Here is an 18,441-nt window from a genome sequence, read left to right on the forward strand (position 1 = left end):
TTCAGGCTGTTGGTATTACATTTGAGGAAATCTGCCTGAATCTGACATGGAGATCTTTGCCCATCCCAACTATCAAGGATTTTACTTTTCTTTACTACATCATGTCACAAATTAAAAACATTAAGAAGTGCCCTGCAGGCTTAATCTAGTGGTCTGTCCAACAAACCCAGCATTCATTCTTTCTCTGGCAGTGGCAGTAGGAAAGTGGCCAGACTGTTTTTCGTTCTCCCGTTGCCTGTGTCCATCGTATATCTCCAGAATCTACAACCTGCATAGCATTGTTAAAGGCATATCCTTGCCTACTGTTTTCAGTATCCCTTTATGTAACTACTGTCCAGTAAAATTATCCAGAGTATCACTTTTGCATTCTGTAAATAATTAAAGATTGTTGAGCTGCAGATTATTTGATTTTATAACCTCGGGTTGTAAATATCTCATGTTGTGCGGTTAGATTCATCAGCATTTAAACAGAGCATTGTGATACAGCCCTCAGTACTTTATCTGTGCTTTTTAAACTTAGAGATCTGTGTGCAAATGATTTTGTTTGCTACAGCTGAAATTGCAATCAGAACTGCCTTCCAAAGGCAATGTGGCAGCGTATCTTTAGACAAGTGACTTTTCCTGAGCATATGTAATATGATAGGCGTTCCTTGTAGGAAAGAGGGGTTGAGTTTTCTTAACATAGCCAGAAGCAAAACAAAAATGTTTTTGTTTCCAGGATGATCAGTGTGTTAAAATACAAAAGGTGTAGAAATGAACATTGCTGGCCTGTTGTAACTCTGTCTGGGATGAACGCTGTTGGAATGCCTTTTGGGTCAGACATGGCCATTCTGCTCTCTGAGGAGCTGTAATGGATAAATTTACTCTGTAAAGCTCAAGTGAAAACAAGACACGTTACTATTTATAGATAGTTGAATTCATAGTAGTGCTTATGATTTCCTATTAAGACGTTAAGGGCGTTCATTTCTCTTTATGCAAAAAGACTACTGTAAGGATACTATAGGTGGTACTGCATTTTCCCATTGAAGAAATTATTTTTTAATTATTTTTTTACTGAGACATTGTTATAGTATGCTGCATTAGTATAGGTTTTAAAATTAAGAATTAATTGTTAAATGAAATTCCATCACACGTTAAATTAGTCAAGAAATAATGCTGGTTTATTTTTGCTTTTTTAAGGTACTTTGTTTTAACCTTAAATGAATGATTTAGAGCTAAGGATCTTGTAATACTTCCAGCATAACTCATACTCACCTTTTGTATTTGTTTTTTCTACCCTAGAAGCATAACTGTTGCATAAATAAAGGCATCAAGTTTTTAACCTAGTAATAACAACTGTTCAGAGCTGAATTTCTAGCATAATAATACTGGGTGAATTATGTCTTGTGTTGGCAGCTATGCCATTTTGTCTAATTCTGGGATACAGTCACAAAACGTGTAAACATAGCATTAGTTGGAATGTTGAGTTAGTGCTCCCCAAGATCTCTCCTTGCATAGAGGACTGGGCAGAGAGAGAGAACTGACTTAGCCATTAAAGGTGAGAGGTCAGCTCTGTCTGCAGTGTGTGAAACCAAGTCAGATGTGATGGGAAAACAATTGTAGTGCCAACAAAATGTCTGCTGAAGGTTAGGCAACCTGTTATAGTTGCTAATCAAATGCTAGTCATTTGCTGTGTATTTATATATAACACTTAAAGAGCCTAGTGTGGCATAATCTGTATGTGACATAGCCCATAACTAGTTGCAAATTACAGTACAAATTACAGCATGGATTTACTACAGCCCTACTTGAAATACTTATTTGAACCTCAGAAACTGTTTTCAGAGATTTAGTGGCATTTTGGCCAGTAGGAAAGTAAGTTAAGGCTTCTGTTCCACATTTCTCTTTTATCAATATGATTCATTCCAGTGAAGCACACTGTCATGCTTTTCGTATGCATGCTATAAAGGAAAATGCCATTTCGGGTGTTCAGGGGAGTTAAATTAGATGGTACAACTTTCAAGCTAGGCGGGGCAGGGGGAAAGCTGTAAGCAAAATCTTTGTTGGGTTTTTTGTTTGTATATGATTTTTTTTGGTTTGGTGCTAGTTTGGGGTGTGGGTTTATGGTTTCCTCTGGAAGACAATACCCATTATTGTGCCATTGGAAATTCCCTGTACAGTGGTCCACCCACTTATTCAGTAAGTCTACTCAGGGTAAAGCATTAATATTATCTTCTATTTTTTTAAATCACTTTTTTTTCTATCTACAAATTAACCATTGTGTTCTAACTCAAATAGTGATATTTTAAATTGTGGGGGGGAAGGATTACAATGAAAAAGAAAACAAATGCTTAAATCTAAGAGTACTTTTCTTAAAATCTGGACTTCATAATTTATTTTTTTGTCTTAGCCACTGCTGCACATTTTTTTTAAACCTCCTTTATCCTCTTCTCATTTTCCTAATATGGGTGTTTTCCTAAATGGCAATGAATAAGTAGGCATTGTCAGATAAATCCTCTGAAGCACCCTTTTGTGCTGTTTTGATGTATAAGAGAATTTTAGTGTAAAGGAAGCCTGAAATATTTCTCCATCTCCGTCTCTTCTCCTGTCAGCAGCATATCTGTTGCTTAATTCAACATATCCAAAATAAAAAGATGGCTGGTAGGGTTTTATTTTTAATTTTGACTTACTAAAAATATAACTACATATACTTTTTCTTATCTTTGAGGTCTGTCACTGTCTTTTACTATTAAGAAACATTCCTCAGCATGCATATATAACATCCAGCACTTAGTTAGCCTCACATGGCCTACTTAATTTATGTATAAACTATACAAATGCAGAATTTGAGCGCATAAGGTATAGTATATTTATTTATACAGAAGAGTATGAGGGATGAAAATAGTTGGGGGGGGTTGGGGGTTTTAATATTTTTGCTTAATATATTACATCTAAACATGATTGGAACATAATAGGTAATATATTTTAAAGTAATTTCAATATCTTTATTGAGTGATCAAATATTTATGTGTGTAGTCTAATGTTAAATATTTTATTTCCCTTCCTTGCAGATTTGTTCCTCACTACATCACCAGATTCACAAAATGTTTATTTTGAGACATGGGTAAATAAGGTAAGAGAGAAAACCCAAAAAACCATTCTGTTAAAACACAAGACAAGTTAAAAAAGACCCAACCCTAGTCATCTGATATTCCTTGTTTCAAGAATGAGTGGAACCAGTGTTGAGGCACTAACTGCACTATCGTATTTAGACTGCAGAATATCACTGGATATCTTTTACTTGGCATAAGTTCCCCTGCAGATTTTTTAAACATGTCTACTAAGTAAATCAATCAGACTGCCTTCATAAACCTTAGCAGGACTCCTGGTGTGTGATCAGCTGTTCTATGAGGTTACTGACACTTAGCATGGTGATTATGAAGAAAAGGCTGATCAGATTTTTTCTTCTTGCTGTCTCAAAGAATTGATTTCTTTAAGCTTTTTTAGAACTATGACTTCAGGTCTTGGGTAAGATTTTGAGGGACAGAGGTTCAAAATCTCACTTCTAGCTGTTACAGTATGTAAGCAAGTAACAGTTGAGAAAATCCTGAGTCTTATGTTAACCAAATATCACAAATGCAATTCAAGGTTGGGGAGAAATAGGTCAATGGATTATTTTTACTTATTTGTTGAGATTCTGCTTTTGTATTGTCTAACCTGGCCAGGGTCAATGAAGAACCTCATTGTTAATAACAATTAATGAAATTAGTTGATTTGAAACTAAGTGTATCCTTTATACTAATGCTCTTATCTGAAACTACTATAGTTAAGAATCTTAGCATGCGTATGTTAAAAGTTTACTTTTTTGTTATGATAGAAGGTGCTTAATGTGTTTCTTATTAGATGAGGAATGAGTTTTTGAGGCTTTTTTTTACCTGAAAATTTATCTATCATGTCACTGGGAGTCACTGTAGAATGGAGAATGTATTGTCTGTGACAACATTGCCACCTTCAACCAGCCGCTGAACTGAAAAAGTAAAAAAAAAAAAATAAAAAATTATTAGCTGCCAGATACTCTCTGAATACTAATTTCTAGTCAGAAGTAATGGAAGCTCTTCTAGATGTTTTGGTTGGCTTTTTTTTTTAAAAAAAGGGCACTTGGTCATGAATTCTGTATTTCTAGCTTTAAAATGAACAGGTTTTTTACTTCATTGAATTCTTGAGGGATTGTGTGTTAGTGACTACACAAGGCATTTAACTTGTCCCTTGTAGGTGTCAGGTTTTTTTAAATTTTCTTACAAATCTTGGATTTTCCAAATTCATATATTCTAAATATTATCCTACATTATATATTTTTACATGCACAGATTTGCTTATCTTTAGAAAAAAAACATTCTATTCTTTCAAATCAATCAACCCAGTAAAATGTCATACATATAAAATATATGTACATACATATCAATCTTAAAATATCTTAATTAATCCCTTAAAAGCTCTTAAATTTCTCTACAAACCTAGGCAAAGTAATTCCCTTCACTGATGCACCATAAAATGCTTTCAGAGTATTTCTCTATATGATGTATGCTTTTCTGGCCAGCTGAGCACAGGGCCTAGTCGTCTTTTCTGCATGGAGATATTTGCATCATTTAAATTTTTTTTCTCATCTGCGTAGTTATAAATTATATGTCATGGTAAAGATACGTAGTAAACATCCATGTGCTAACTGTCTTCATAGTCACATCTTCAACAGCAATGAAGTCTACAAACTGAATATGGCATGAGTAAGCAATATGGATAACTATAGATTATCCACACAACAGTAGAGTATGTCTCAATGGCTTTACGTATACTTGTGTGCATAGCACTTCATGTAAGCTGATTGCAGCGACTAGAGAAGTGGGCTTTGGATCATCTTACTTGGCTATGAAAACTTAACATTTGAAGTGGTTTTGTTCCGGCTGTGATCCACTTCTACAATAAACAAGGATCCAGCACTCCTCTTTTGTCTTTCTGATGAAATACGGGAATGTTATTTTCTGCAGGCCTAGGTTTTAATAATAGATGATTAAAACAAGACCTAAACCAGACCTGATGTAAAATCAAGTTATTTCCTAATTAGAAGGAAAATCAGAAGCTATTTTTAACAGGTGTGCAGGTGTGGTTTTATGTATTACATATAATTTTATTACTTAAATCATGTGTCAATTTGCATAAATGCACATTAGGATTCATAATCACTTAATCATAATTTTGATTATATTGCTGGAATAACCCAATCTCTTCCTCATAACACAACAAAATATATGGACAGTTGTATCTGAATATTACTATTACTGTATTTCCATAAGATTCCATGAAGGATTAGAAATGCGAAAACTCAGTCCCACTCTTCAGAGAGTGCATTTTCTTTTCCGTAGCTGAGATATCTCTTTAATATCTACTTAAGTGCTTTTTTATTGATGTATCTTTTCTTTGGTTCAAAAGACAGATTTTATCACTGTCTGTAATTCAGTTTTTCCATCATCTTTGCCCTGCTCGATAGGATGGGAACTTCTCTAGACCTGAAGAAACTAAAGAAATGCCTAGTGGTGTGAAAGTTATTGGACAATCCGTGTTTGCAGACTTTGGTGAGTTTTACTCCTCTAAACTATCCTGAGTGTTCCTTTCTGTTTCATATTTTGGTCAGCTACTCTGAGTGAAAGAACAAGTAAAGATGTTTAGCTCTTAAAACGGGGGTTTTTGACTTTTTTTCTTTAGGTGTTATATCTGTTTGACTGTAAATCTTGAAATATCTGAGAATAATTATGAATAAATTCAATTAAGTTCCACTTTGGTTATCCCAGTACATTCAGCATCACATGTACCTACTCTTGAGTGCCACGCTTAAGGACCATTGCTTTGAGGCATGGTACAATACCAAAGTTACTTTTATCAGACATGTATTTTGTTTGTCGTGATTTTGTTCTTTTTTCCTAATCTTGTTCAGAAGATAGTATTTGAGTATTATTTCACTTGTACAAACTAATAAAGCCAAATGTAAATGAATTAAAATGACTTGAATAAAGATTGATTAAACATGGTAAAATCTTAATGGTTGTAACTGAAAATTCTGGAAGGCTTTTGGACAGAAGAAAAACTTAATTTATATGTAAATCTATTTTCTCAAGGGTTAGTGAAAGCCTATATTTTTCTGTTAGAATGTACTTTTTCGGTCAATTGCGGCTTATCAATGTATGTAATGACATGTTGGTTTTGCAGTCCAAAAAATACTTTTTTGTGGGCATTAAAATAAGAATTTTGCAACCTAAGGGAAAGTCCTACAGGTCTGATTCAGCTGATGCTATTGAATGTAAATAACTTCTTAAAGAACTGATTTACTGTATCGATACAGCGTGTTTGTTAATTGTGAGACTGAATCAGTCTTTAAATGTTGTCAAATGATAGCCTTGTTGCATCATTTTTGTTTAAAATCTGTTTTAAAGAAAATGACCAGTTTTTTAAATTACAAGACAGACTCAGTATTAGACCCAGAGTCCAATTCTATTGCTCTAAGCTGCCACTTAAAAGTCTTTTTAGGAGTTCTGGCAAAGCTATTTGCTGACATGTAACTCGAATCTGCTGGAGGATATTTAATTATCCTTAGATCCTTATCTAGCAACTATGGTGGGCTTACAGATCTATAGTAAATGAAATAAGGTAGAAGCTGAACAATGCTCTAGGTTGTTCTGTGAAATGTTTAACACATTTTGTAACATCTTTTACTGTTTATCTATAAACAAGTGTTAAACACTTGTGTATATAGTATCTGAAGGAAATAATAGAATACTGTGGTTTTTGTTGTTAAAAAAAATCAAGTCTTGGGTTTTTTGGAACCATTTTCCAAGCTGATGTTCTGAATAATGTCTTAATAACTACTAAGTAGAAGTCTGGGTTTGTTTTGGTTTGTTTTTTTTAATAATGGCAATGTGGAAAGCAATGTTTATGTAAAATAATTTTATCTCTATGTTAGGTAGCTAATGAGCCCAAATGATAAAATTCTAGAAATTTATCATAATTAATGGAATTTTAATAAACCCTGAGATATCTGCAAAGAGAAGTTGATTTGTTCAACCGTTAAAGCTAAAATTTTGAAAATATGAGAAAGTTGAATGCACAGTGATCTAGAAGTGCAGTACATGGTGTGGTTTTGGTACAGACAAGGGTATGAAAGACAATGGCCAGCAGAGCTAGCTTAGCTGTGAAGGCTGCTGTTTTTGAGTTCTATCACCAGTTTAATACCCTATTCTGCTAATTATCATCAAATTCATAGGCAGAGCACTAGTGTGAAGCAACAGTGGATCTATCTTACTAGTAAGGATGAATATAATGAGAGAAAAGGAACTTAAGAAATGCATACAAATAAATGTAGAGAGTCAGCATACATGGTAAAGTGGATAGAGAGGCAAGGAATCATCAGTATCATCTGTGGGAGGAGATGCTGGCTTTTCAGAAACTTGACTTTTTGGAACTGGTTATTCTGAATGATCTCAGCCATTTCATCTTTAAGAGATCTTGCACAGATCTTGCAGTATGAGGGTCTTGCTTCCTCTCCTGAACAGCTACATACACACTGTCATCTTCATTCCAGATCACGCAGGTTCATCCAGGCTGAAGGATGGGGAATGGTTTAATGGTGTTAATTTTCCTAAGCAAGTGAAAAGAGTGCTATAGATGTATGTGTGTGTTTTGATAGAGGAACAGTTTACTCTGACAACTATGGAAATACTTATAACTATGATTTTAAATTTATTATTTGAGTACTGTTATGACTTCAATCTTTCTTATGTTGTAACAGTGGGTAGGAATTAAAGTAGTGCATCAATTTTTCTTTTCATATCCCAGCATTAATTTAAAATAATCAAGATAATAAATACTTATTTCCTCATTGGACAAAGTTTTAGAGAATGTTGAAGTGAATATGTTACTAAAATAACATGTGAGTAATGAAGGGATGTAATTCTAAATTCCATGTTCTTTATGAAATGTAGTCTGAAGGAAGCTGACTAATAGCTCTCCACCATCAAAAAATCCTACTTACAGTGGAATAGTTTTGTCTAAGAGTGGTTATACAGTAATTGGCAGGAGGAAAAAAAAAGTTTAATGCAAAGGAGGACCTTAGTTGAGTTCTACTCACATGCATTTCCAATCTAGTATTTTTTGTTCTGCACCAGTCTTACAAAAGAGGCAAAATCTCACATTACTAGAACAACACTTGTATCAGAGTAGCTACATTTACCCACTGTGCTATGTCTGCATATGTTTAGATACTTCAAAAGGTAGGCATTTATCATACCAATTCTGCTTGTAGTGAGCTGAAGTTAAAGAAAATGCCTTAGAAGAAATGGTTTTTCAGACTTGAACATATCCTTTTTTCCGTTTTCCATTTCAAAAATGGTGAAATAGTGATTGTTGTAAGTCAAGGGAAGTTAAGGTATGATGGTTTTCAGTTTGATACAGTAATTTGGCTATCTGTAATGGGGCCTGAAAGAGGTTTCATTGCACAACAAATCAAAACAGCAAAATGAAAATGTAAAATGAGATGCATTAGAGGATTGCACTACCTTCTACCTACGTAGCTTTTGCCAAACTGTGTGTGATATACTCAGCAGAACACAGCACAGTGCTCACACTCTGCACTATGTGTGCTGTGAGCGTTTTCACTGTTGGCACTGGGATACAGCTGCTGTGACTAGAAACGCATTCAGTATACACTGCCAAGCCTGTTACATTCCTCTGTGTTGCCTGCCTCTATTTTCTTCCCCTTTCCTGACATTTTCTGTACTTCATAGTGAATGTGCCAGCCTTGCCATTCGCAAAAGGTCTCAAAGGATTCCATATTTCTCTGTGCTTTCACTTCTCGTTTACTTAACCTTGCACATATTAGACTCTGGATTGATGTCAGGTCCAGACATGAGTTTGGGAGTATGTAATTTGTGCTGTCACCTTCTTATTTACACCCACCTTTCTATTTGTGCACTGTTGCGCTTCTGCAGTTCCAGATTCTGATTTATTGGTCACACCCACATCTTACAAAATGTGTATTGTTTCAAAAGTTGACTCTGACATTATTTCCTGTTTCCAAAAGTTCTATTTGAAGAACCCTTTCCAGCCATAAATATTTACCTGTCATTTGAAAAAGGGAGGTCCTGAGAACCTACAAGGGCAACTAATTTTGGGTAAGGTTTCCTTTCTTAAAGTAAGCAGGTTGAACAATAGCTGTCAAGTAGAAATTATTTAGATAAGTGGAGTTGGGAAAACCAGCAATTAAGGGACTCATGAGAAACTGTTACAGATGTTAGTGTAATCTTAGCGCCAAGTGTTCCTGAAGTACTCAAAAAAAAAAAAAAAAAAAAAAAAAAAGGTTGGTTTTTTTTTTTTCATTAAAAAGATACACAAATGTATGTTTGTATACATCTATATGTATGTATCTGTAAGGTCTACTACATTTCTGTATATACATATATGTGTGTATTTTTAAATGGAAGAATATACAAAAGCAGGTATATAAATATATTTATGGTGATGTAGTAGACCTTAGACTTTATGTCTAAATTGGAACTTCAAAACTAAGTAGCACTCTCCTCTGTTACATGATAGCAATGATTTGTACATTAACCTGACCAAAGGACAGGGAACAATTGACAAATTTGTATTGCCCTTTTAAAAATAAATCAGAAATGCTTTGTGACATATTTATTACAAATGGCATTTCAACTGATTAAGGTGAACAGAGCTGGGCAGTAGAGGGTTCTGCACTTATTTGGCTGACACATTGCTCCAAACAAGTAAGAGCTCTTCATTATTACTTTTTCTATTCTTCTCATGTCACTATGGTAATTGCAGTGCAGTGGTTGCTATAGCAAAAATGATTAATCCTCCGTTGTTGTTATCTGTATGCTAGCAGAGGCTTTTTATAAGATCTGCTTTTACTGTCTTTAGAAGAAATCATAGATGTTGGCTAGAATCCTGATAAATAATTGTAATTATAAAGAGTTTTAATAATTGCCACTTAAAATAGTGTAAAATTTTGTATTTGTCAAAGAAATTTAAGGATTCCTGTGGGGCGCTCTGAAAATGATCAATATTTTTTAGTAATGAGATGGATGTAAACCACATTTTGGACACAGAAACCTGCTGTTTTCTTGTTACTTTGACGATGAAAGAAATATGCCTTTAAAATAGTGACCCAGAAGCAGTTAGCATAGAATATTGTGCTGTTTATGCAGTCCATTAATTCATTTTTATAGGAAATTAGTGTTATAACTGCTACTCAACTGTGATTGGTTCAGTTGGATAGTAGAGACTGCTGCAGCATCCTTTGTGATATCTAATCTAAAAATGTAAAAGTTTGATTAATCAGTCATTGATTTTGGTTAGTTTAAGCAAAGAAATTTGTTGCAGCCTATATGTAAAGAGAATAAAAAATAACTTTTTGAAGTCAAACTTGATCGTACCGTTGACAGTGTCCTCGGAAGTAAATACAACACAAGTCTTAACTTTTTCAAGATAGCATTTAGACAATTCCACCTCAGTTCTTTATCCTTTATTCACCATTTGTTTTCTTGGCTGCTGCTGAGTCTTTATCTGTGTGGTCTTCCCTAATTTATGAAGTTTGTGTTTACTCTTACTATGCAGATTTACTTACTTTTTGGCAAAACCTCGATTAGTATTATTAAAGTTCTATAGAAGTCTTTTAGGGACCTGAACACAAATTTTTCTCATATTTAAAATCCAGTTATCCAACTAATAATAAAATAATATTCTCTGTTTTTCTCCTTACTAATTGAACTGTTTCACATACATTAATTACTTGTTTGACATAATGAGGAAAATGATAATTTATACCATAGGAAATGCTAGCTCATTGGCAGTTAATTACATTTGAACAGGATAACAGTGTGCCCCACCTTTGGGGCTTTTTAAAGGCATTTGTTGCACCGTGCAAAATGTATTTTGTTGAGAGATTTTTGCTTAAAGTAAACTTTGATTATCCTGCAGCTGATGATGCAGAAAAGCAGTGCTTTTAACGTCTGCAGTTGCATTTCAATTTTGTAGCTTTTAGTTTTGTGTATGAACTTTGTTTTAACATCTGAATTTCTTTAGTGTTTTCCTTCTCTTCAAAATATTGCATCCTCATATGTGGTAGTTATATATCAAAGGAAAATTTTAATGGTGCATTTCAGTAAATAACTCCTTCATAAAGCAGTTGTCTTCTGAGCACTGCATTGTGAAAATATACTAGCGCTCCTGCAGTCAATAAAAGGATTCTCTAAGAATCTTAGGATGCAGGAAGACAATACATCTGTGTTTAAAATGCTCTGCATATGAGGAAAACTGTTCTTACTGTGATCAGTTTGGGTGAAAAAGATATAAAAGCTGACGGTAGTAAAGAATTCTGAATGACTTTAAGGAATAATTTGTTTTAGTAACAGATGCACTTCAGTTCATCTGAAACAGCAGTGCATAGAGACATAGCAAGTTAATTGCCACTTGTGTTTTTGAGTCTATGGAAGTGTATTTAGAAAATAAATCTGCCTTATTTGTTAACTGGTAACCAGCAATGCTGTTCAGTGACACCTTTTCAGTTGAATATTAATTCTATTTTTTAGATTTCTGTCATTTTTGATAGTTCTTTCTAGAAAAAGATCCCCTATTGACATTTAAGGCCATAGCTGTGTTACAAAAACAAACAAAAAACTCACAACATACCCCAACCAAAGAAAGAAAGTGTAAATTCATGTTTATTATAAACAGATCATGTTGCTCTACAGACTGCACTCATCTGACTGCCTTAGTGACCATCATTCATTTTTGCAGTCATGGTGTGGATCTGAGACTAGAACGTTAAGTTGAAGCAATTGTGTAAAGACCTCACAGGAAACTTTTAAATACAGTGGCTTCAAATTCTTCTTTCAAACTCATCTTTGACCCCTTTGGGAGGTTATTTTTCTGTGCATCTCATCCTTACTGTTCATCCCTGTCAAACAGTCATTTAGTATATCCCATCATTTCATATTGTTCCTTTTGCTGTTTAAAATGCTGCATTTCCTGATCATTAAGGCATGTGTCCTGCTATGACATCCACAGAAATCCCACATTTCTGAACTGTTTCCCATGTGTTTCCCATCCCCTTGCCACTAAATTGTAGCTGGGTACAATTGTACAATGGTATTATAACAAATCCAAAGGATATTTTTTCTAATACAGTTCTTGTTTTCCCTGAATTTTTGTAGGGTAAATTATAAATAATATAATATAGATATAGTTGGGATTAAATTGTGTGATTTTGCAAGAGCAAAATATTTTATAGCATTTTGGCATGTCCTGGCACCTGTGAGAGTACTGTGTGATGGGCTGAGACTGGCTGGAGTTACAGCCTTGGGTGACATGCGTTACTCAGTACTCTTAAGTAACTTTATATGCATTCTTGACTCCCTCCAAAATACAAACACTAATTATGTTATTTCTTTCTCTCCAGGTCTTTAATATGACTTAGCTACAGTGAGATATTTGTGACCATTTAGTTTTAAATGTAGTTCCAAAGCAGTGTCCATTTCGGCAGGGGGGTGGGGGTGGGGGGGTGGGCAGGGGCAGAATCTGTTTCTCATATTTTGCCAAGTTCTTTCACAGGTTACTGACAAATGGTAACATCTCCTGGGGAAACAAATGATGTTGCTTCATACTAATTTTTGTCAAAGGGACTCGTACATTAAGAATTACTTTGCTTTCTTTCCAATAATAAAATGAGAGGAGTGGTGCACATGCCACTTGTTTGTTCATTCTTTGTTGAACTGTTTAATCTCTTCAGGATTGAATTTTTGTTTGACAGTGTTCATGGTTAATATAACGAGAACTCTCAACCCAAAATTTAGTGACCCAAGTGGCTTGCTTTAGTTAGTGTTACCCCTTCGTTTATTGGCATGTGAAGGTTTAAGGCCATATGAGCTTTCTAAATGTGAACATTAGATAGTTCCAAGCTGCACAGTCAGGCTTCATAGTTTATTTTAATGATATGCGATAGTTGGAGCTAGTAGTTCTCAGCATAAACTATAACAGAAATTTCAGTGCTAATACTTGTTTAGCATGCAGAGGGGGGTCTCATTTTGTATTTAATCTAATTTTTTTTTCCTGCTTGGATTCCAGTTAGTACATTTGACACAGTCTTTCCATTTGAGATAGAAGACTGCACTGTTGGACCAGATGCAGCCTGGAAGTCTCTTTGTGCCGTTTGCTGGCATGCTGTGTTTAAATGCTTTTCTTGCAGTGGAGGTTTGGAAGCATATAGACAGACTTAAAGTCAGAATCGCTCTAGTGTGAAGGAGAGTGTTATAAGGGTTTCTTTAATGTTCACAGAATCTGTATCTGAATCATCTGTAAAAGCTCTTTGCATCTGTTTTTTGAAGTTGTGATTCACATGTTCTAAAAGCATCTGACACTGGTTCTTTTAATAATGCATAATTATCTCAGTAATTTATTATAATTGTCTCTGTCAAGACCATCTTGTTAAACACCTAAAGGCAGAGTGACAAAAGAATTCTAATCATTTTATTACTTCAGAAGATAAATTTAAGATAATCAGCTTTCAAACAAACCTTCATTTTGTTTGAATATCAAACTCAGTTATACTGGTTGTAGTCTTCTTGCCTGCCCCAGCAGGGTATTATTTTGAGCGCTACCATAACAGGGCTTTTTCCTTCTTATTTTCTTACTATTCTTTAGAACTTTAAATGAAAGGCTCATGAGAGAGGAGAGTGAGAGCTCTGTAAAGCCAAGAGGGAGAGATGTGAGAGAACTATATGTATGGTGAAGCCTAAAAGCATATCAGACTTCATTAAGATGTATTGCATTAAACAAGAGGTGCCTTATACTGTGGCAGTATATTTATTTGGGAATATATTTGAGAAAAACTTCCTGGCTTTTAGTGCACTGTGTGGAGGACAATCTTTTTTCTCACCTTTTTGAAGAGAACTGGGAAAACTGCAGTGACAGAAGGGTGTCATAACATGGCTAGTTTAGAATGTGTATTCTCAAGAGAGAACAGTAGGCTTTCAAGGCATAAGGACTTTGTGGTATATGAAGTGTCTCACTTTTATGTTGCATCGGGTTCAGAATTATGAAAGCTAGACTGTTCTCACTGTCTCAGCCTGCGTAGTTAGGTTATTTCTATTTGCCAGAAAACAATTTAATTTTATTTAACACAACTGTAATAAGTTATAATGATCAGTCTATCACCTGGGGGGGAAAAAAAAGGTGATTCAATTTTTATTTTTAAGGGAGCAGAAGTTAGATTACACCGCAACAGAACTACACAGCTGTTTAAAATTTGGATCATAACGCCCACCAAAAGCTGTTTTGCTCTTCAGAGCTACAACTTTTTCTTGCTGTATTACAAAACAGTTTTGAATTGAGTGATCATGGTACTTGTAATTTCCCCAGGTTCTGTTTTTCTTGCAGAGCCCATGTTGGAAAGTACATTGTACAAGTGTGTGTAATGAATGTAATAACCCTTGAACTTGGTTGCAAAATACCACTTTTCTGACACCTTTTTCTGTTTTTAAAGGAATTTGAAGATTCAGATTGAATGGTTTTTGCCTCTGTTTACTCCTCCTAATTAAATTATATGCATTTTTGCTTTAAAAGCATATCTCCGATACATATTGGTTTGGGAAGAAGTTCTTTATATATGTAACTTTTTTCTTAAAATATGAAAACTTCTTAATTCACTATCAGTCTTTTAAAAAAATCAATTTGGTAGTGCAGGGTTATGTTCTGTCCTTTACGGTAGGGCCTGCTCCCTATTTGCCTATTCAGCCTAGGTACTTTATATATATTTCTCTTTAATTGATAGAGTTGTTTGGGTTTTTTTTCTTCCCCCATCACAAAAGGCCTGTGCCAGTGTGAGATGGTAATCCAACTGGTTCAGATTGAAAATCTAATAGACTGCTATTTCTTAACTGTCAGAGCTGAAACTATGCAAACTCTAGTATCACCATTATGAATTAGCAGATAGCATAACATCTACATGTAAATGCGCTATTCAGTGAGTTGCTGGGACCTCAGGGTCAGTGAAACTTGGAGTAACCACTGAGATGCTGTTTGCTATTTGTGCATTTGTTTTAAAATGTGTGCTTATGCTATGATACATTAGCATTGCATTTTGAACATAACGCTTTTTAATCGCACTGTCAATCTGATTTACAAGGGTTTTTTCTGCTTTCTCCCACTCAATTTTACTTTTAGAATAGATTGAAAAGATTTGAGCAATGTTTTTTGCAAGTGTGAACGTTCACAATCAGTGTTAAAGCTTCAGCTGCAAGTAATTTTTCTCATACAGTCTCTGTATGAGGTGTGCTCCCAGTGATCTGCACAATCGGTGTGCCTTTTGTGTTACTCTTGTTCCTGATTGGATTACTAGCACATTGCAGACATGGGCAAAATGTTGGAAAGAAGGCTTTGTATCCGTGGCTTTTCTTTGGAATACAGTGAACAGGCAGTTGTAAGTAATGATTCTCACATAATTCCTAGATGGCATAAGACTGCTAATTTTGATTTTGTCTTTACATATTCTGACATAAGTACAGATTTGCAGCTGATGAGAATGTGGAACTGTTCTTTTTCTAGCCTTTTCCACTGCCTATAAAACTTGTAGTTCTTTTCTGTCACAGTCAAGCCAGAGTCGTGTGTTGAGAACATGCTAGCTAACAGTTGAGTTTTTATTTGTACCTCAAACATGCTGAATGTTTGTGGTGCTAGCAAAGTCCATTTTGGAGTCTAGCATATGCTTAGCCATGTGTAGTGCTACAAATTACTCTGAAATTACAAGTAAGGATAACTGAGATTTCCAGCAATTTGGACTGAGATTTAAAACCTGTACAGTAATAGAAAGATAGACTAGTAGACCCTAGGAGCTGAGTTAAAGACAACAGAGGATCTCCAAAAATAGATTTCTTACGTAGACCTAGACTGAAGTAGGTTCTTAAGGACATGTTATGCAAGGTATTTTTTTAAAACCTGAAACTATGCAGCTTATTTCAGCTGCTCTGATGGATTCATCCATCCATTGTCACCAATGCACGTTTTGTCACCTGTGAACACCTAATTGCACTAGAGCAAATGTGCTAATGATACTCCTTTTAAATTTCTGTCTTCCTACTCCTTTGTGGAGAAATTTCAATTCAAGAGTAGAGTTTAAAATTGAAGGATTTTTGTTTAAACTGAGATTTGAAACCGAGCATGAAAATGAGAAGAGTTAGCATTGTAGGTCCATGGTAAATTTGTTGTTACTGAAATTGAACAATTCTGTGAGCAACTGCTGGGGGATTTTTGTGGTCTTCAAAATCCATAGAGTTGTGCCAAAGGTTTGTATTTCAGTGGGTGTGTCCAAGGTGGGAATCACATAAGGATTAGAGAATAAATTATTTCTTTGAAAACTGGAAAAGCTGCTCTGTCAATTTTCCTTTTTCCCATAGTGCCTTTAAAGAAGCTTCAGAAATACAGGAAACACTGTATGTCAAGCTATTACAGATGGGGACAGTTTAAAATGGCAGTGGATAGTAAAACAGATTCTGCTTTAGCTTTGTGCTTAGGCCTGGGTTTGGGGGGGAGTTTTTTTTTTTCTTATTGGGCTTTTCAAACAAAGATTGATGCCAGATTTTAATTTAAAAAAATTATTCTATGCTTTTAGCCAATATTCTAGGTGGGTTTTACCCTTTTTATTTTTGTCAAAAATGATAACTGCTGCAGTTGATTTGTAAAATGTGTGTTAGCATTTTTGACAGACTGATTTTTCTTTATCAAATTCCTCTCGATCAGATAACCTCATTAGTAAAAAATGGGTCTGTACATCGTAAGATGTGTATTAGAAATAAAAACTGGAGAAGAAATAAGAGATAGTAGTATGACAGAGATGAAGAATGTTGGGCTTTCCTTCTTTTGATTGCTACTTTTCTATAATACAGTATTTAACTAATTGTGGGTTTTCTTAAACTGCAGACTCAGAAGATACTCTTGTTTCACTGATGTCCAGTTTCCAGTTACATTCTCATTGTTGTTGCTTCACTTGATGCCTTTTAAGTTTAAAATTTGTTTTGCCTGCTCTGCAGTATGAATATATACCTAACCCTTCTTCCTTTGGATGAAGTATGCTAACAGTTAATGAAGTTTTTCAGTGAGGCAGATTTATAAAGTGCCCATTATCATGTATACTGTAAACGTTATGAATGTTTGTTGGAAGGTTAGATGCTTTAATTGTTCCAGCTCTCTTTTATTAGGTTCTTCATGGTCCTTACAGTAGTCAGCAATAATGGTCACAATTCTCATTCACAGTATATTAAACATATTAATTTTTAATTATGCCCAAATAAATACCTGATTAAAAAAATACTTGTTTTTTAGATGTTAAGCACATAATACGTAAGATACTTGCAGCTGTGCTTTAATCACCCAGTCTGACAAGTAAATGTCAGGAAGTAATTTCTGTGTAAATCAGGTACCATGACAAAAACAACACGAATTATTTAATTATTTTTTTTAAGTTAATACAAAATCCATGGAAAACTACATTTAGGAGCCACGTGAAGATGTTTTAAAGAGGGTGCTTTTATTTAGATTCTGCTTTCTAATACCTGTTTTTGAAGGTGGTAGTTTTTCTGTGTCTCAACTGTGAAGGCAGTTTGCAACATGTTAAACGTTTATAAATCAGTACTTAACGTCCTCCAAGCTTATCCTTTAATTTCCAGGTTCCTCTATTTCTGATTTCTCCAATGCGATGGTCCTAATTCTTACCCAGTTCCACAGTGAGACATTCTAGAGCTAAATCAGCTCATGGGAGCCGTGCACTTCTGAGGAAGGACGAGGAGGGAAGGAAATGGAGGTCCTTTATGACACATCAGCATCCTCAGTCACGTCACTGTGTAGTCACCTTTAGATAGACCCCCACAGCCTATATCACTTCAAAATAAGTGTCATACTGTAAAGCCACAGTCTTGTAGAGCCATATAAAATGGATTTTAATAAAATATTAATTTTAAAATACTAACTTAAGTAAGAAATTGGAAATCTACAACACACAAACTTAGCTTAAAATTTACTTTCAGGCATCTATGCTTAAGACAAATGTAACTATGCTAGCTTATTGGACTAATATATTTATATCTCATTTCTTTGTTACCTTTAAATTCAGCTGAGCACCGAGGTTAAAAAAAAAAAAAAGGTAATTTAAAAATACATATATAAAAAGCAGTCCAGTATTCCTAAGATGGATAGAAGAACTTTTGGAGGGAGGATACAGCAATAATTTGAGATCTAGGTGAGCTTAAGAATGGGCCCTTGGACTTCTCATTCTCAGGAGTTTTCTTGACAAAATATATTTTTAAAATAAAGTTTTTTCTTAAAACTTGCTATAAATTTCCAGCAGATTTTTCT

The 18,441-nt window shown here is 34.7% G+C and overlaps 1 protein-coding gene across 2 annotated transcripts in view; it reads left to right on the forward strand.

Moving 5' to 3' along the window:
• Positions 1–18,441, forward strand: part of ITFG1 (integrin alpha FG-GAP repeat containing 1) — an 86,156-nt gene that overhangs the window by 20,569 nt on the left and 47,146 nt on the right. For both annotated transcript variants that reach the window (XM_074913489.1, XM_074913490.1), the window contains exons 7-8: positions 3,051–3,112; positions 5,522–5,606. In XM_074913489.1, the coding sequence (XP_074769590.1) occupies positions 3,051–3,112; positions 5,522–5,606 (147 nt within the window). The remainder of the gene's footprint in view (positions 1–3,050; positions 3,113–5,521; positions 5,607–18,441) is intronic.

Source organism: Athene noctua, chromosome 9 (assembly GCF_965140245.1).
Source record: "Athene noctua chromosome 9, bAthNoc1.hap1.1, whole genome shotgun sequence".
Lineage (NCBI taxonomy): Eukaryota > Metazoa > Chordata > Aves > Strigiformes > Strigidae > Athene > Athene noctua.